This window comes from Benincasa hispida, chromosome 3 (assembly GCF_027475165.1).
Source record: "Benincasa hispida cultivar pf3 chromosome 3, pf3_genome.v1.1, whole genome shotgun sequence".
In the NCBI taxonomy this organism is placed as follows: Eukaryota; Viridiplantae; Streptophyta; class Magnoliopsida; order Cucurbitales; family Cucurbitaceae; genus Benincasa; species Benincasa hispida.
Genome location: NC_143480.1, coordinates 37,707,958 through 37,729,069, shown reverse-complemented (window position 1 = coordinate 37,729,069; position 21,112 = coordinate 37,707,958). Strand labels below are relative to the sequence as shown.

Sequence of the window (21,112 nt, the reverse complement as noted above, 5' to 3'; positions counted from 1 at the left end):
AATGGAGAAATGGAAGTTTTTTTTTTTTTTTTTTTAGAAAAGGAAGAAGCAAAAACAAAAAAAGAAAAGAAAAGAAAAATAAAAAAATGAAAGGGAAAAAGCGAAAGTCGAAGAAATAAAAGAAAATAAAAAATGAAAATAAAAAAATAAACAAAAACCGAAGAAATGAAAGAAAATAAAAAAAAGGGAAAGATATAGTAGAAGAAAAGGAAAGAAAATAAAAAAAATAAAAAAGAAAGAGAAGAAGCAAAATCTGGATAAAAGAAAGAAAATAAAATAGAAAAAGACAGGGAAGAAACAAAAACGGGAGAAGGAAAAGAAAATAAAAAAAATAAAAAAGAAAGAGAAGCAACAACCAAAGAAAAGAAAGAAAAGAAGAGAAGAAAATAAGTAAAAATGGGAAAAAAAAAATGTGGGCAACAAAACAAGGGAGGACGAAACTGAAAATTAGAAAAAAAAAATCAAAAGTTAACTAGTCAACATTTCCATATTTACAAATATTTTAAAAAGGTGATATATTTTTAATTGTTATTCCTTATTTTACGATCTATTACAAATACCCAATATTATAATTTGATTTCCAGTGGTCTTAGGACCTATTTGGATTGACTTGAGAAAAGTGTTTTTCAAAAAGCTTATTTTTATTTAAATATTTTTGATAAAAATCATTGAAAATGCACTTCAAAAGCTGTTTTGAATAGTTTCCAAACATTTCATTTTTTTTTTTCTAAAATGACTTATTTTTTAAATCGAGCACTTGAAAATGCAATCTAATGTGTTTCAACCACTTTAAATCTACCAGCAATTTAATGAAAAAGGGTCGGCTAGCAACACAACCGAGTAAAACAAGATTACTTGGACAACCTTATTTTTTTCATATAAATTCAAAATCCAGATATCCTTCCTTATAAATGAAGATTTTTTGGCACAAAACAAACTGTTAATATGTGAAAAGAGAAAGATTTCAGGTCAATTTGAATGTGCATGTGATTGCTAACCTACTGGAGGCTTCCGATATGAAGATGCAAGTCAACTCATAAGACTACTACAAAACGCAAAACGCCCAGCCACTGAGCCCACAAAAAAAAAGTGTCAGAATGAAGACGATAAGAGTTACTAGTTATTGGAGAACCCGCATCGTAATTTGGCTGTTCAGACAAAAGCCTTTGTTCTTTGTAAGAAATGCATGCATTGCTTGTGTTGGTGAAGGGAACATCACTGTTGCCATTCTGATAATCTGTTGATGGGAGTGCCTGCAATCATGTATAAATGATGCATCACATAAAATTCACAAAAAACATGCTACCAGACCTGAAATTTTTTTATATAATTTAGACGGTGTTTGAGACATTAAGTTGGTTATTATAGTCTATAGGTTATAATATTCTGTGTTTAGGATGCAAACTAATTCAATTTGTAGTATGAGTAGGAAATAGTAACACTCTAACAAAGACAAAAAGAGAGGACGAGTAGGAAATAGGTAACAAAGAGATATTTGAAATAGTAATTGTTGAAAAACAAAGGGTTGTTATGTATTTACCCTAAGGGCTTTTTAGTCTTTTTACTTTGTCCTAGTTTTTTTCTTTTCTGTATTAGGATTTTCTACAATCTATTTATACCTTAGTCCTCACTTGTATTTGTACGTGTTGAACAATAATAAAAGAACTCTTCTATCATGGTTTTTTCTCCCTATTCTAGTGTTTTTCACGTAAATCTTGTGTCACCTTCTTCTATCTTTCAATAGTAATAGCGTAGTTAATTATAAGTTATAATAGTTGGAAACACCTACTATTATAATTGAAGCTTCAAACATGGAGTGAGCTATAATAGCCCACTCCACTCACTAGAAGTTGGGGGTCAAACACCCCTTAATTTCTTTATAAGATACAATGTCATTGATGTATGAAACTTACAAAAGAAGGGGGGGCAATAAACCCGTCCAAAGGAGTCACAATAAACCTCTCCATTGGAGAAAAGATTAGCAAAGCTATACGTAAAAGAGGTGACTATTTACCACAAGTAATAGCAAGAAAATCCTAATTCTGAACTTTGTCACAAATAATTGATATCTACCTGAAGAATATAGTGATTGAGCCTGCATCATAGTCACAGCCAGATAAGAAGCGTTCCACGTCTTCTACCAATGCATTTCGAGGTATTCCTTGCAGAAGAACCTATAAATACAAAGAAAAATGAATCTTGCAGAAACAAATTCAGAGACAATCCAAGGTTTATATTTAGTATGAGATACCCATTAATGCAGTCTGCACAGTAAGCTGCATATGATTTTATGAAAAACAAACCTCAGGTTAGGAAGGTAGCCAATCCCCATTCTTGAAGCATCAAGTTTTCAATTGAAAATCTTATTACATCACTGCATTATTATCCTTACCAATGATCTTATTATAAAGACCCTTAACCTTCTTAGTTGGGGTAGTTACTGCAATTTTACATTCACGAGAAGCTACTAAAAAGAAGATCCTGGCCACATGGAACTTGGTAAACATTTTTTACTCCCTTCTCAGCTTAATATGAAAAATTAGTTTCTCTATAAACAGTTCTACATTTGGATAGTGTAAGGAACAATCCATTAAAATTAATCATTATGCAGAGGAAGAACAGAACATATCAGTATGTATGCTTTATCCCCAAAACCATGTCATTCGATAACATGATATTAGATAAACAAAACTAAAATAGAATGCGTTCCTTTCTGATCAAAGTTGCCAAGGGAAAAAGCAAGAATATGATTGAAGAGATTTCTAGATTGATAATAAGTTCATAATTTTAACAAAAAAAGATTGGCATTACAGTTTTTCCATTGTAAGGTGTAAGAAGGTCCCACTTCGAACGATCAACCTGAAATTTAGAATAAAAGTTATAGATTTCTAAAGTTTTAAAACAAAAATAAAAAAATAATAATAAATCCATTATTAGGTATCCATCAAGACTCACCGGATCCAATCTGTACAAGCGACCTTGTTTTCCAATTACTCGAAAAGCATTAGTATACGCCTGTTGGGAGGGGAACCGTATCATTCTGATTACAACATCATAAATATTTAATGAAAACCTCAAACACCAGTGTTCCTCAAATATATATATGTACCAACGCACTTAATTGAACATATATTAAATAGACTAACATGTAAGCTAATACCCAGAGTTAAGAACTGGATTTGTCTTAAAATGATCAAATTATCAAAAGGGCAAATAGATATTATTTGATCATTTTAGTTTCCATGATGCAGTAGGAATAGAACCATAACAACATTGGTAGAACATAATACAGAAAGCATCTATATCCAAAATAAGCCAAAAAGAAGAATATTACATAGAGGTTATCAGGAAATTCCGAGTGTATTCAACTTTAACATCATCCACACTCAAATTACATCCTTCAAGCAATTTGACCATGTCCGTTCTTAGAGTATTGCTTGTGATAATACCATACAATTTTCCATACACCGAACCTGAGAAGAGTATCACAAAAACCTCATTATGCATTGCACCATGTAAAATCAGACGATAATTAAATTACTTAAATGATAACAGTACATCAGTAAGTACACCAAAAGGATTTCGCAGCGATTAATGAACCGAAACTACTCAAACTTACAGAATCAAAGATACAAAACCTAACTCGTTTAATACAATCAGCTAATTGCCAGAAGTTCAAATAAACGAGAAAGAAAATTGTTCCCAAAATTCTAACCCGCCACCATTTATAAACCCTAAACCTCTCCCAATATCATACACGACACAAGGATATCGTCCAGACGCGGCAACGGCGTAGGAACGAGGTTCGTACCTGTTGTTTTAGATGTATAGAGAAAAGGTTCGGCGGACGATTCAGGTCGGGGTCGTTCCCCTTCCGTGGAGAAGAAACTTGGAGATTGGCGGAAAAACAGAGGAAGGCGATGATTTGCCGTCGCCGATCGAGAAATGAAGTTGGATCCAAGTGCCTTACGGAGCAGACTGAGGTTCGACATTTTTTGGGGAGAAGGAGATGATTGTGAAAGATTGAAGAAGAAGAAGAAGAGCTGAATTTAAGCCTCCGCCACACAGCTATGGGGGCGGTCGCTAGTGTTCACCGTGCCAAGTTCCAACACAAATTTTGAGGTTTCTACTTTTTTTTTTAATCACTTTTAAACTTTCGCGAATATAACAATTTAGTTTATAAATTTTTATGGGTACTTATATGTTGTTCTACTTTTAATTTTAATTTTGTAGCCATTTAAGATATCTAACTTCGATATGTAATAATTAAATCCTTGTATTTTCAAATTGATAACAATTTAGTTTTTAACGTCAAAAAATTCATCAAAAGTTTATGTCAATTTCTACAATTTCGTGACGTAGACATTGTGTTTTTATAAAAATGGAATCTCTAATTAGTTTGTCGATTTATTTGTGTAAGAAATCTCATTAAATTTCAACATTAATTCCTACATTAAATCATTATAAATTTTGAAGTACGATGACTAAATACATCAGAAAGTTCAATAGCTAAATTGTTAGAAAATTGAAAATACAGAGACTAAATAGTTTTAATCCAAAATTCATGGACTAAATCGTTACTCTATGAAAGTTCAGGAACTAAAAGTGATTTTTCACATCTTTCTTTTTCTTTTTTAAAAATAAATGTTGAATTGTAATTTTGGTCAAGAGAAAACTATGATTTAATATCTATAATTTAATAAAATCTTATAGATAGTTTTTATAGTTTAATAAAACTCACGAAATACACTACTGTATAGACTATTTATGAAAATTTTATCATGATATAGACTAAATTCTAGTTATAAACCATATGAAATAAATTCTAACTCTCTCCAAGCTAGAGAGATTAAATGTGTAATTAAACCAAATATCAATTTTCACTTATAAACTTATCGTGTCTTATCGATTTTGACTCCAAACGTTCTATTTGATCAAATTGCACTTCTGATATATCTAAATATTTCAATATTAATCTTAAACTAAAACATAATGTCGCAATTTTAACCATTTAACAAATTTTCGCTCTAATACCACTAAAAAATCGAGAAATGGCATTGTATGTCAAATACATTTTAAGAAATAAAAGTCATGACTTCAACTTTTTTGTAATTACAAATATGACACATAACAATCACATAGAAATCAGATAACAATCAAATTTCCAGGAGGAAATTTTTTGACATGATTGTAAAAAAGCAAAACATAGGGACATGTGTCTAATTTTTAATATTTTTTTTTACTTAAAGTTGCAATTGCCCCTAAAAAATTCATCTCTGTGCCTTGAATGAATTGTGAAATATAGGTATAATATAAAATTGATAAAAATTTAGACAAAACAAGCATTAAAGCTTTTGTGTTGGTTGAAATTTATGAATTTTGGTAAAATAATTCTATTTGTAATTTGCTACACTTATTTGAGTTTATAGTCTAATTTGACGAAAGTCTAGAGTATAATTTGTTACAATTTTACGATCTTAAGGATTGATTTTTCTTTTGGTTAAAAAAATGAATAATGATATAGATAAAAATAATATTATTATTAATAATCTCTAGGGCTAAGAATGGGAGAGGTCGGGGAAAAAACTTGTGAGATAAATGTATTCCCCATATGCATCCTCTTCCTCAATTGAGCCCCTCCATTCGATGTGAATACTGATCCTTATCAGTCTGAAAATTAAGCCACTGTATCATGTAAGGATCAAATCCTTAGCGGCATACCTTCTTAAGGGGCGGTGTGCCCAGAGTATCACGAGGTCGGGCATGAATCTCACTTTGTGGACTTTTAGGGAGAACATGAGTAGAAAAATAACGTATCATATATATCTTTTTCCTATCACTAAGTATTTTAAAAAAAATTAGGTTTATTAACTCAAAAAAATTAGGTTAAATAATTTAACTAAATTCTTATTGATTTTCTCAATATAACGTTTATATTGGATATTTTAACAATATGTGATTTTATTTATTAGACTCTTTAATGAAAAAAAAATAATAATTTATTGCATGCTTATAAAACATTTGACTAATTCACCTCCCAGATCGGTTTCCAAGTAGAGGTATTCCGTTTCCATCAACTTAAATACCCCAACATATATAGAACGTTGTTTGGACAGAGGTCCCTTACAAACAATTATTTTATAAATTTAATCTTCTACGGAATTTATTTTAATCATATTAAAACAAATGAAAATATTAACTTATTTCTAATCATACTAGAAATATCTTTAGCATAAGTATAGGTGAATCAATTTTAAACCATTTAAAATTAATTTGGATCTATGTTTACATGCAACTCTTGATTATAGTTTTCAATCTAGTTCATTAAACTTATAACCATTTTAAAATAATGAAATTAAACCTATAATTTGCATCTCATGACATTGATCAACTATAACAATTATATTTATCTAAGTAATGTCGTGCTCAATACAAAGTTTATTTTCACCCAATAATAACACTTATAATTATTATCCATGAGAATAACATACATATTCATTTTCATTAAATAATATACCAATTATATTGTTACTAATGAAAATAATTTATATGCTATCATACTATATAACAATTATGTTAGAGTATGATGCATGGATATGCTTAATTAATCATGCAACCATATAATATAACATTTATATTAAAAAGATGCAAGAAACATGTTGATCTTAAGGTGAGATTTTAAATCTATATGGCATACAATATGCCACATATAAATCATATAATTTAAACATACATCTCCTATCACATTAAATTGTATAAGGTATTAATAGACTTAAATCTATATGGCATACAATATGCCACATATAAATCATATAATTTAAACATACATCTCCTATCACATTAAATTGTATAAGGTATTAATAGACCGATATGTGGCACTCTATTTAAATCTATATAACTAATTTATATTAATCTAATTGATTAAAATAAATAAAAATACATCCAAAAAAAGAGGAAAAACGATAGTTGCTGGATTCGAACTGGTGACCTTCAGGTCATGCGTGCAGCGTCATGATACTGCAGTCCAGAAACACCAAATTTGCAACAATCTACTTCAGATTTACACCGACCACCTCCGTTCTTCATCCTGATCATCAACAACACTTACAAAATTTGTGACCTGGACTTACAGACTCGATTAATAAATTAAATGCCGAAAAATAATGGGTCCTTACATGATCAAATCAAGTAAAATGAGTCTATATGCCAAATACTGAAAATATTTATTAAGTCCAAAATACCCAAATAAAATTTACAATAATCATCTCATGAAAACAGTACAAAAATTCACCCATCATGTTCTCTAATTTTTTTGTTTCTAAAAATCAAAAATCAAAATTACAAGAATTGACTCTGATACTAATAGAAGGGAATCAGATTCCCGCGAAAGTGTGTGATTGTCGTACAATTTGAAAATTGATTTTATAAAATAGAAAATCAGTGATCTAAATTATACAAACATAGGATAAACATTAAATAAATCTAAGCATGCTTCTAATGAGGAAGAAAGGGAAGAAAAGAACTCACATTTGAAGATTCATTTTCTCTAGATTTTCCTCTCATTTGGCCACAAACAAATTCGAATATCTCAATGAACAAAGAGACCACCGCAAGAGCTTCCCCCATTATGCTCAAAGATTCCAAGGAGTTAGATGTGTGGGCTCTGACACCTTGGAAGAGAGAATGAAGATTTAGGTAATGTTCTTGAGAGAATAGAGAGAATATGAGAGGGGACACTAGGTTTAATTTTACCTAATAAAACTCTTACCCTAAATGGATTATAATGATACATTTATAGGGAAAGGGTAACCCCCTCTCCAAGCTTTTCACTCTCCATCATTTGTTAATTGATTAATTAACTACTAATTAATCAATTAACACATAAATTAAATAATTATATAATAAATCAATTTTAATATAGAGTTAATTAATTAACATATAAATATCACATATTTATATGCGTACATCTCTCCTATACTATAATTTTATATAAATCCAATTTATATGAATCAAATATTTGAATCTCATTCAAATATAGACTCTTATATAATTTGGATTATAGATTATTCTATAATTAACCATATTCTATAATGTAGAATATACTATATATTAATCATATTAATATAAAATTTCTTTAAGCAATTTGAATAATTCAAATAATTTCTTATTACTATCCTCATCGAGCGAATAAGAGGACATTATGGATCTATAGATTAGAAGTTCTAATGATATGAGATTAATTACTTTCATAAAATTAATTAATATTCATTAACTATCGGTCACTCCACTAAAGACTGATAGTTGCACTATTCGCATTATAGATGTATTTCCGTGTCCATGGATATAACCAATCAACAGCGAGTCGACCCTTCACAAATTACTCATAACTAAGCTGGGTCAAAATATCGTTTACCCCTCCAGTTACATCTAAATCCTTAAGTACCATTGATTCCTCTAATGAACAAATGGTTTGTAGTCCAACTATAAACTAACACCTTTCGTGTCAGTGAGAGGTTGAGACCTCATTATTCAAGACCTGGAATCAGCTGTTAATGGAGCAATTTATCTACTTTCCCTATGATCGAGAAAGATCGAATTCCTTCTTGTGTAGGTATGTTCCCAACCCCCTACTTGGACAAATCCTAAAAATGGTAAGCTTGTTGAGTCAGTGAACTTGACCACTCTAACTCATACAGATCAAAGGATTACCCTCATAAATAGGAGTTCACAACTCATTCAGGATTAAGGTTAAGTCACCTATAGTCATCTCAGGGAAATGTCGGTTTCTTCAAGTAATGGTATTATAAAGAGAAACTGATTATTTCGCGGTCCGATCTTGTATAAACTTTTTATACAAGATACCCCACTCACTTGTCTCCCACCTGAACAATATGACTCATATTATCTATAGCATTTAAAATTCATATAACAATTACAAAATGGGTCGTATTTGTGGTGTTACCAGGATAAGGCACCCAACTTTATCTATTTACTGTAGACCGTTTAGGTTATACCTTGAACATGAACTACTTGTATATCTACCACATACTATTCGGGTGACATCATATAGCCTTTTATCTTAGTTTATTGGATTGAATTAATGTAGTCTAAATGTCAAATAAAATACCTCTTATTTTATTAAATAAATAACTTATTCTTTCAAAAATACAAATTACAATATATATGAGATTTAAGACACTAAATCCAACACTTAGATAGTTTGGTATACTTCTGTTTGTACTCTGGCACGATCATCGAGCCCTAAATCAACCTCAGGAACTCATTCCTCTTTGCATCACGAAAGGAACTAAGGTAAAACTTATCTTGGAAGACTTTCTTGAACTCTTCCTAACTCATCATATCTACACTGCTTCTCCTGGAATCCAAGACTCTCCACCAATCTTCTGCCCTTTTCTGGAGCAGAAACACAGCTAGCTCGACTTTACAGTTGTCAACACATTTCATAATTCGGAAGCACTTCTCTATCAGATTCAACCATACCTCGGCAGTTTCCAGGTCTATCGTTCCCTAAAACATAGTGGCACCTAGTGCCTTCATTATCTCTATGTCATACTTCTTCTCTAAGTCTGTCTGTACATAACCCATACTAGTTGCTAACCTCTGAGTATTTCTGTCAAAAACCCTATCTTCCATGTTAAGGTCAACTCTATCCTAAGGGGTACTAGACTCTCCCTCTTATGCTACTTCTAGTGTTACTGGTTCTCTGGTAAGGTCACAATTTCCATCTACCATTTGCTTACTCAATCTACCACTTCTTCGGGGTATAATTCCTATAATATTGCACATTATTAGGTATATTGTAGTGTTTACATGCTCTTAACTAATATGCATGATCGTGTTCCTAAAATCTTTTACTCTGATACCAACTTGTCACACCCCCTCCCAAGTTCTCCTTTTTATCTGAAAAGGGATATGAAGACAACAAATGTCAACCCTTTTATGATACCTACTGTCCAACTAGTACCTGAAACCTATTTCGTTACACCTATTTAACATGATAGACAATTCATGCGTTCATACCATGTGATGAGATGAATAATGATTATGAGGTTATAACGCTTTGTTTTACCTGGTAGAAACCCAAGTCCAAGTTCAATCAGGGTCGAACTCAGGGATTTCTTACAAGTGTGCGATGAAACTAATACTCCAATCTTAATGCAAATGAAATGTTCAATCAAATGGTCAATTTTTGGTATTACTCTAACTCTCAACTTTATGTGATAGGGGTTGTACTTTAAGTGAAACAATGTGAGCGGTGGTTGTCGGATACTAATATGCGATGATAGGATTAAGAAGAATTTTTACAAACACTTCCTAAGCAACTATATGAATCATACGTTCAAGCAATGCATTTGGTATTACGACCAACACTTCTCAGCATATCTAGTCATACTATCCTATCTCTAGGATGCATGCGATGAGTGCAATATGTAAAATATATACTTATTTCTAAAGAACATCTCCTCTTGTTTTATGAGTTCTAAATCTGAGTTCTTTCAAACCTGGATTCAATTTACTTAGAGTAATCTTTCGATTCATCCAAGTGATGCATGTAGACATACATAAAATAAGTTGATTGTATGATTCTTTTGTTGCTTAGTTCATGTTGACTACATGCTTCTCAATTCATAAAGTAATTTTGTTGGTTAGTTCGTGCTGGCTACATGCTTCTCAACCCATAAAGTAATTTAGCTACTCATGATAATGAACAAAGGATGGAATAAATATGTAACCATATTGCAGAGTTTGAACTTTTCAACGTTAACAATACAACACATATACACTTTAAGATAAAGAAAGAGATAGAGAATTAAGTTGTGGTGCACAATTTCTTGTTTCCTTCAGCTCTAATGATGATTGCTTCACTGCAAATATTGAATAATGGAGCTCCTCTTCCTCCACAAAAGACCTAAGCTCTCACTAGGGTGTTTTTTAAGGAACTCTTATTCAAGAGTATCTACGAGCGGAAGTGGATCTTTCCAATTCACTGTGACAGAATTTCCACATATACATTCAAACATACTAATATGCATTCATAACACTAAATTACTGGAATGCTCAAAGGAACAATAAATAAGAGATCGAGAGATCATACCAGTTGAAGACTTATTCTTCATAGCAAATCTCGCTTTTGCTGAAACGGTAAGTTATCATTCAGCAAATCCCAATTGTTTACCTTGAATAGTCTCCACACGAATAGAAAGAAACGAGGACGACACCACCACTCAGAGCCCTTAGTATTCTCGGAGTAAGAATCCAAATGGTGAGTTTTTTTAGATTTGGTAGAGGGGAGGAGGAATGAAGATCGTATACAATGATCAAGCAAGTGGGAGAAAGGTTCGTCTATCATATAGATAAAATGCTTGATCGTTTAGGTGAAGTATACGATCGTGTAAGAAAAGGTAAGTGATCTTCTATATGATCATTTAGTAAATATCGGGCCTAAACGATCGCTTAGGGAAAGGTAAACGATCATTTAGTAAATAGCGTGCGCGGGTGTAAGCATTAAGCGATTGCTCATCACTATCGTATAGGTAAGCGATCGTTTAGCACTATCGTATAGGCACTGGTTTTACTAAGCGATGACACACTTCAACACTATGTCCATGAATCCAATGCTTAACATACCGTGAGCTATTTAAGCGTCTCAAAGCGATTCTTCAACTTACTCATCCGTTATGAAAATAGAAGAGACGCCGACCTATTATCCCTTAACCGTCCAATTAATAGACAATGAATATAATCACATTATATTCATAACCTATGGATTAATATCATATATAATCATAGTTTTTTCCTCCACTAGATATAAATCATATTTATATCCAATTTTCTCCAAATTAATGTATCTCATACATAAAGTTAATTATATCATATATAATTAATTAATTCAATTATATCATATATAATCGAACTCCCTCTTGTCAATTTGAACATTTCAAACTGACCCAAAAACTGATTCTCAACTTGTATCCAAGCTACCAAGGGGACCTTATGAACCTATGGTTTGAAGCTCCAACGGTACGTGAATAACTGACTAAACTCTTTAGCCATGATATCCACTATTCATTAATTGCTAGGTATTTCACTAAAGATCGACAGTTGAACTCTTCTTATCATAGATATATTTCTATGTTCATTGGATATAACCAATCATCAGTCCGATGACCCTTCACAGATGTTCGTAAGTACAGTTGGCCAATTTACCGTTTTGCCCCTGTAGTTACATTTTACTCCTTAAGTACCACTAATCCCTCTAATGAACAATACAACATAGTCCTACTATGTGTGAACACCTCTCGGACCATGAAAAAATGTGTGGCGCCACATCGTTCAACTCTCGAGATCAGCTCTTAAGAGAGTAGTCTATCTACTTACCTCTACTTCGAGGAAGGAGTGAACTCCATCTTGTGAACCTAAATTCCCAGCTCCCAAATCAGAAGAATCTCCAAAGTGATAGGTTTGAGTCAGCGCTCTGGCCACTCGCACCCATGAAAATCAAATGCCCGTCCTCAATGGCAGGAGTTCCCAACTCACTCATAATTAAGGTCATGTTACCTATGGTCATCTTAGTGAAGTGAAGTCTTTGTCATGAATGGAGTTATATGACGAGACATTAACACTTTGAGGTCAGGTCTTATATAAACTTTTTGTATAGGACGCCCTCGCTTGCATGTCCCCTATACGAATGATCAGGATCAGACCATCTGTGACAAATCACAACACTTGTAACTACTCCACAAAATAGGATGCGTCTGTAGTGTTACCAGGATAAGGTTTCCCTCCTATATCCATATACTATATACCATGTTGGTTGTCACTTAAGACATGATCCACTTTTATGTCACTACATACATGCTTAAGTTAGATAAAGACAACTAGGGATATTAAGCTTATTGGTTTATGGTAAAATAAAAACATCTAAATGTGCGAAGTCAAGAAGTGAAGTAAATATCATATATATTATGCATCACAAGCGTTTGTACAAAATTGTTTACAAACTAAAGGACACGAGACTTAATGGCACAAACCCCAACAGTTTTTATGGCTAACCGAGAAAGATTTTTTACAAAGTTTTCTTCTCAGAAATTTAGTGTCTCTGGTATATATTCTTGCATGGTGATTGCATAGGTATTTATTGGCGTCTGAGGATGACTTCTCTTCTCTCACTCATGATTGTGCTGATAAGGTGCATTAAATTACATACCCTGTCGCGCCGCCTGCATCGCGTAAGAAGTTCATGAATCTTCAACGAAATTCTCTTGTCAGCCACCACCTCAATCTGTGATTTGACTTCTACCGCCCATGTCATATCATGCTTCATCGCCTAAAGTTACCGTATTAACTGGTTATGCGATCATGTGTTTGTCTCTTATAGTTCTTGTTTGACCGCATTAGTGGGCGTTCTGCATTAAAACAGTGACATTAGAACAAAATTCAAATAGATCAGGTGTTGAAGATGTATGATCGCATACTTTAATTACTTATATGAATTCTTTAGCAAAAATGTCATAATTTCATAGCTTTTTCTTATTCTTTTATATGAGAGAGATAAAATAACTTATATTTTCACAAGTTATCACACCCCCAAATTTAAAACAATATTTCTCCTCAAGCATATAGTTAGGATTTCTTAAAGTCACCTTGATTAGTTGCCTAGACCCTTCAAAGTGCTTAACCCAGTTTGCTAGACCATAATCTTCTTGAGTTTTATTCTTTTCCTACTGAAATTATTTCTAACCTTGAGAAGTCGTAAACTTAATATTCAAAAATCCCCTACTCATTTCCAAAACATTCTCATATTTCGTTTCTTTTTTTCAGAAATGGGATTTTGAATAATACGAAGTAAAAATTTTCCGTGTTATTTTTGTTGTGACCTTGTGCTGATCCAAGTGTCTAGCCTTCGTTTTGGCTTGCCCCCACGGGTGTCATGCAGACATCCAACTACGAGTGAGACACTCTTTTCGATCAATCATTTCTTGCATTGATTATGATTCTTGCCTTCGTTTTGGCTTGCCCCCATGGGTGTCATGCAGACATCCAACTACGAGCAAGTTCCGATCTCAACGCTTTCTTTTTACGTTTTTTTTTAATAAATATGTATTCAAGGAGATTAAAAGATTTTGAAAGATTTTACGTTCAAATCCCCCCCCCCCCCCCCAAATTTGGAGGGCAACAAGGCTCTCATTGTTGAGAAAATGAATTATGCGATGGAAATAGAAAGTTATTGTAAAAGAGGTTTGAAGTAAAGCTTGCACGCTTACTAAATCCTAGAAGTATTTTCAAAAATCCTAAAACTTAGTACTGATGTCAGTCTCGACGATTAGTGTTAGAACATAGTTTCATCATTGAGGTCACTAATGGCAAGCAACAAAGCAACAAATAATTAAGTGATCAAAAGTATAGGTGTGATACAAACAAAAGAAAAAGTAATAGAAGATACAAAGGAGAAAGACGACATCTGACTGAATTAGTACAAGTAAAAAAGAAAACAAGGAACGACACCACCCCCAAATTTAGTTTTCACCCGCATCATTGTTGTGTTTTCGCGGTGGATTTTCGTTGGGGAACTGCAAAGGATTTTGGAGATGCGGGGGAATGGGTGGAACCATCACGAGGCGAGCAATGACATTTTGGAAGAATTCGATCATGTCATGAAATTGGTCATGCTGCTTCTGCGTCAGTTGCCTAATGAAGTCACGTGTCACACTCTGTTAGTCTTGAACAAATTTCTTCAACTCGTTATGTTGTCTAATGAGTTCATCTTGTTGTTGCCTCAAATCATTCATCTGCGCCTAAAGTGATTGTTGTTGCCGCGACAGGTCATCAAGGCCTTCCAAAATTAGTTTTCAGAGGTCATCATGAAAGAATCTGTACCATTCATCCTTGGGCTCAATTCCTTCGGGTGTGTTGGCTTGAGTGTGCTGATTTTCTTCACTAGGCTAATGTTCATTGGCCTCACCAACACTGGAGCCACTGTTTATTTTAATCCTAGACGATGGCAGGCTTGGGTCATCAGCTGTGATGTGTGGAGGACTTGTTTTTGGATTTAGGGGAGGGTGGTGGAGTTGGTAGTTTAGATGCAAGGGGAAGGATCAGAAGGGTTCGTCTTCAGGAGTAGGCGACGTTGGCTTTTCAAGCAATGGTGCGCACACGTTAAGATCAACGCTTAGCCTAAAGGATTCAAGATCCGGCTGGGTGGTGGAGACTTTTCTACTTTGGGTGAAGGTATCACCCTTTCTTTAACCTCTGACGCGATGGTTACTTTCCTCTTCTTTTGTTGTGTGGTTTTTGGGGTCATCTGGCTCTAGGATTGCTACTTTTTTTGTTGCTTTGATTGGTTTTCAGCTTGAGCTGGAAACCTCATTAGGCGGTGGAGGGAGTTGCTCATGAACATACATAAAACCATCCTTGCGCTACACAAAGCTTGGTGATGAACGATGGGAATAATAGCTGACCCCTTACCCTTAAGAAGAATGAACAAATATGGTCTCCGATTAGGCGACCAACATTTATAGGGATCGGCCGCATGATGCAGAAAATGGCCATTACTCTCTCTTGAGATCGAATGATCATGCGTTGTAGGGAGCAGTTTTCTTTTGACAAAGTATAACCACACATTGGCTTCTGGCGTTAGATTGTATGGCGACAACGTCTTGACCCCTTTAGTTGAGACGCTCCATTCTGTCCCATGTAGCGCTACCACCTTCAACGCTTCTTTTATTCCTCAGACGTTAGGTTTTCGATTATCCTATTTCTTTCAGTGTTAGGAATGTCTTCCAAATTGTACAAGTGATTGATTTTCTTGACGTCGAATACTATGGTTGCTTCCCTAATATCTGCTCGGTATTGCCCAATATGAGGCTTTCCTTCATAGAACGCGGTCACCACAGATGATTTGACCATTCTTGTCCCTTCTAGAAGTCTTTCTACCTCAATGCGTCAATCGTGTTTGTGATGAAAGGCGACAATGGCGTACTTTTCAGGAAGAACCCCATCTCGATCAGAATAGGGGCCTCTTCTTATGAGCTTTTTCTTCCTCCACCGCGGGTGTCTTGCCCTTCTCTTTCTCCTTTGTTGTCGTTTATTTTGGCCCTTTTTTCTTCTTTGAAATGCTACTAACCACACCCTTCTTCTTTTCTTCCACCCATACTTCTCATCTTCTTCTCTATGCAATCGTTTTTCTTCCCTAATCTTTTGTAAGTTGCCCTTGATGCACTGATGGAGGAAATAATTCTTGTTTTTGTTGATGATTTGATATGCATCGATGGTCATGTACTGATCATGCGTTGATAAGAAGAATATACATTAATAGTATACGATGATCACACAATAATCCAAAGGATATACAGTATGCGTTAATCGTTTATGCAATGACTATGCATTCCTACCACAAGTTTTCTTGCTCTCTAGCCAAGTATAACGAGAACACAATTTCTCAGGATGATCCAAGGTCGAACACAGAGACTTGCAACTAAAGGATGCTTGTAAAGTAATGTGTTTGAGGTGGTGAATAAAAATAAAAAGAAAGAAGTTAATTAACTATGCACTACTCCTACTCCTAGCTAAACAAACTAAGCAATTGAAGTTTGACTATGAGAATTGGTAGAGATGCGGCATCTGTTAACGCGTAATGAGATGCATGGAAAAGTAGAGTTGAGGAAAAATTTCACCAAGTCATTAAGTTTGGTCGCAAGGGTAACCCCAGCTCACCACACTAACGCATCGCACACCTCTTGAGGGTCAGCCACATGCTTATATCTCTATAACTCATGGTTGCATTGAGCATAAGATTATTCCTATCTCTAGGAACACTGCTCACTTTGCTTGGCGAGTTCCACTACTTACCCTCTCGGGCAGTTGGTTATAGCTACTCAGCTCATAGATAAGCATTGTGATATCCCCACACTAAGCAAAGAGGATTGACTCACAATACTCACTCAACGCATACCTTTCGGTGGTTTGCTACATGCGTCATATCTCTATGCCACATGATTGAGTATGCGATAACTCTTTCAATCTACACTTAACTCATTGCGATGAAAGTAAAATGATAAAGTAGAAGAAGATGATGAAAATGCTGTTGAAGGAATTAAAGAGATGCATTGATTACAAAATGTATTAATGTCTTAAGCCAAAATGTAGTACAATATAGAGGTAAGAAGAGGGATAGAGGGCTAGATGTAGGCAATCTCTTGCTTCCATCAGATGTGTCAAGGCTACCGATGATGCCATGGACGAGCGATGGAGTAGTCTCTCTCGATCTCTATCTCCGACGAAGCTCTGGTCGTCAATCGGAAAGGGTTGAGGGAATGAAGAACTCTAAAAAATTGTTTGCTCGTGCTCTCGTCTGTGATCACAAAAATCTGCCTAAGGCAGAGACTCAGATGCTTTGAATTTGGGCTCCAAGGCTCTATTTATAGAGCTTAGACGCCGACAGCATTGGTAGTCTCACTCTGAATTAGTACCATCACTGATGCGATAGGTGAAATGTCATCATGATCTTATCTCTTTGATATTCCCAAGGTATGAGTTTATGATTGTTTCTTCTGAAGTACCAACGCATTCTACCCACTTTGCGATCAACCTTCTATCACAACTATCATTCTGTAGTTGCAGCATTTCATGTGAAGAGCTTGTCTTCATGAAGATCAACGTATGCGATCAACTTTGCGATGGTCTGGATCAGTGCATGCGATCGATTCCTACGACATCTACAAAAATAGACATTTTGACGTAGAATAATGCATAATATAGGGTTAACGAGAATTTTCAGCGCTGATCGATGCAAGCTCATTTTCCACATGAATCCTTAGCAATATTAATGCATATTCTGCTCATCATCCCTCAAAATTCTAAGTAAAAGGTTGTAATAGCTTGTATTTCTGCAAGCTATCATGCGCTAAGCTTTTTTCTTTCTGGTTCTCTTTTCTTCATCGCTCTCGTCGTGCATTTCCTTTTCAAACTCCAATGCAACACGCTCTATACTATGTAGAGATTTCTCAAGTTATGGATGTGATGAACTTACCATGTGTTCAAGCTCTTCATCGTGCATCTCATGATGGAGCTCAGTTGTCGCGATTAGGAATTCTGCTTCCTTCCTTATTTCCCCTAGGTTTTCCTTAACCCTCCTGGCCTTCCTTTGGGACTATTTTGCCATCTCCTCGGGATACTTGCACCATCGCTTCTTCTTCTTCCCTTCACATTTTTCCTTGAGAGGGATTCCTCTTCAATGTCAATCAATTCAACGCCATTTTGTTTCTCTTTTTTCATCACATAGCCAGACCCATGTGGAGATACTTCAGCGCCACCCTTCTGACTGCTTGGCAGATTTACCACTTCATCCAAGGACTCGAGTGGTTTTAGAATTTTTAGTGTCCCCATAGACTTCTCGTTCGTCCTGACGCCTAGCTTCGCTTGCGGTGGAAGTAGTTGGTTGTAGGCGATCTTATGGCAATGAAGACTGCGATAGGGCAAGTGCTGATGGGATGAGTGTAGGATTGAACAGGGAAGGTGAAGCCACTATAGGTGGTGGCATGTAGACTGGCGCGGCGACGCTTGGGAAAGAAATGGGTTGGATAAAGATAGGTGGGGATACCACCTCATAGGAATAGGTGGGAGTGGAGAAACGAGTGGAGGAAGGGGTATTTTGGCGGGCCATTTGGAATGCGAATGGAGTGGTTTGAACAATGTGGTGCCACACCCTCTCTTGGCTCGAAAGGGTTTTGGTCATAGTTGGACTATGACTTATTGTTCATTAGATGGATCAGTAGTACATAAGGAGTTAGATGTAACTACAAAGGAAAAATGGTAATTTTGACTCAGGTGTACTTACGAGAAATTTGTGAAGGGTTATCACACCATTGATTGGTTATATCCAATTGACACAAAAATATATCTTAGTACGAAGGGTGCAACCAAGGGTCTTCACGATTCGGTTCAGCTCGGTTTAACACTCAAACCGAACCGAATTGCAAATTTTAGAAATTATTTTTTCTAAAATCGAATCGAACCACATCATGTTGTTTGAACCGAACAGAACCAAACCGCATTATGCGGTTCGATTTGGTTCGGTTTAGGATTTTTTTTTTTAAGGTTTTTCATGGTTTTTCTGTCTTCTAAATTTCCATGATTTGATCACAATATTTTTTAAAATATAGTTCAAAATAACAGTACAAGTTCAACAACAAATTAAAAAAAAATTATTGTTTGGTATTACTAGTTAGATTACTAATAACACTACAAGTTCAAAAACAAATTTAAAAATTATTTCAAAGTATAAAAATATAAATATCACAAACATAAAAAGTTCTTATTCCACAAATAATGACATAGAAGTTTCAAAGTACACATCACTAAATATAAATACAAGTTATACAAATATAAAAGTTTGAAAGTCCACCACAATAAATAGTAAATACAAGTCTTACAAATATAAAAGTTCCAAAGTTCATCAAACATAAATACAAGTACTATAATACAAACATAAAGGTTCTAAAGTCCATCAAACTTAAATAAAATTACAAACATTAAAGTTCCAAAGTCCACCAAACACAAAAGTTACAAACTTGTTCAAGCCACATTCTTCTTCACATTCTTCTCCTTCTCATTCTTCTCCTTCTCGTTCCTCTCCTTCATTTTTGCCTATAAACTTATTTTGAAGTTACAACAATGATTCCTATTAAAATACTAATTATATAAATAATATATTTGATGTTTAGAAATAATGTTTTAAAGATAAGAACCTTCTTCGACAATTACAATATCCTCCAAATATCTATGAAGATCAACGTTAATTGCTTTTGAACGTAACCAATTTTGTACATACAAGTGCCTCAACTGTGGTTGGAGCTAACGTGGAACAAAAAGGATCAATTACTTTCCCACTAGTACTGAATATAGACTCGGAAGCAACTGTGGATACCAGAATTGCTAAAAGATCTAGTGCAATTTGGCTAAACACCTTATATCTAGAAGAATTTCCTTTCCACCAATCTAAGCTATCAAATTTCTCCTCACATTTAATACGGGGCTCCAATAAGTAAATATCAACTTCTGTATCTACACTTAGTGTATCCTCTTCCTTAATATCTTCAAAATCAAAATGAAAAATTTCTGTAGCAGTAATAACAGTAGAAGTAGTAATTCCAGATGAAGATGTAGTACTCAAAGAGCTACTACTACTACTACTATCACTACAAACTGAAGGTTGACTCACACTTGCACAATCCTTGAATACTCGAGATGATGAAATTGAACATGAAGATGAAGCATGGGTAAGCAATGAGAAAGTATATTCAGCAAACAGTTTTCTCAAAACAGACTTCACCTTATTTCCCATTTCTTTTGCTGTATCCATATCAAATAATTGATTTAGATAATACATAAGATATTTCATCTTGTAATGTGGGTCCAAAACAAAAGCAACATACAAAAAGAAATTTGTTTTCTCACTTTTTCCCCAATACTTATCATACTTCTCTTGCATTTTCAAAGTCATGTCACGTAAAAGTAAATTATCAGGACCAACTACACTTGAATATTTCTTTATGCAATTGTGAATAATACTAATCTCATGGAAGATTGTGTTGGAAGTAACATAAAAAGACCCTAAAAGCCTAACAGTTACTTCATAGAATACAGACAAGAATTTTAGTAAAAACTCTAACAATTTCCCAATCTTTGATGGTTGGTTTATTCTCTTCATTCATGTAGACTGTGTCATAGTCTTCTAACCTCTCAAATACTTTTTCAAACTTTTCAGCTGCATCAAGCATCAAGTATGTAGAATTTCATCTAGTTTGAACATCAAGACACAACATACTCTTAGTAGATATGTTCTCCTCTTCATACACTCCTTAAATTTAGCAAGTCTAGCAGGAGAAGATCTAACAAACCTCACGACATTTCAAATTCAAATCAATGTATCATTCAAATTTTTCAAACCATCACAGACAATTAAGTTTAATATATGTGTACAACATCTAACATGCAAGAAGTCCCCATTTAACACAAACCATGTTTAAAACGCTTCTTTAGATAAGCAACGACTGTATCATTTGATGAAACATTATCAACAGTTAATGTTAAA

General features: G+C 34.3%; 1 protein-coding gene across 1 annotated transcript; it reads right to left on the bottom strand.

Annotated features, from left to right (window-relative positions):
• Nucleotides 1-851: 851 nt before the first annotated feature.
• LOC120072835 (Ribosomal protein S24e family protein) lies at nucleotides 852-4,169 on the bottom strand. Its single transcript, XM_039025351.2, has 6 exons — nucleotides 3,812-4,169; nucleotides 3,335-3,473; nucleotides 2,956-3,040; nucleotides 2,812-2,859; nucleotides 2,074-2,174; nucleotides 852-1,253 (listed from the first exon to the last, which is right to left on the bottom strand). The coding sequence occupies exons 1-6, from the start codon at nucleotides 3,990-3,992 to the stop codon at nucleotides 1,121-1,123; spliced, it is 687 nt and encodes a 228-aa protein (XP_038881279.2). The 5' UTR covers nucleotides 3,993-4,169; the 3' UTR covers nucleotides 852-1,120.
• Between the last annotated feature and the right edge of the window lie 16,943 nt (nucleotides 4,170-21,112).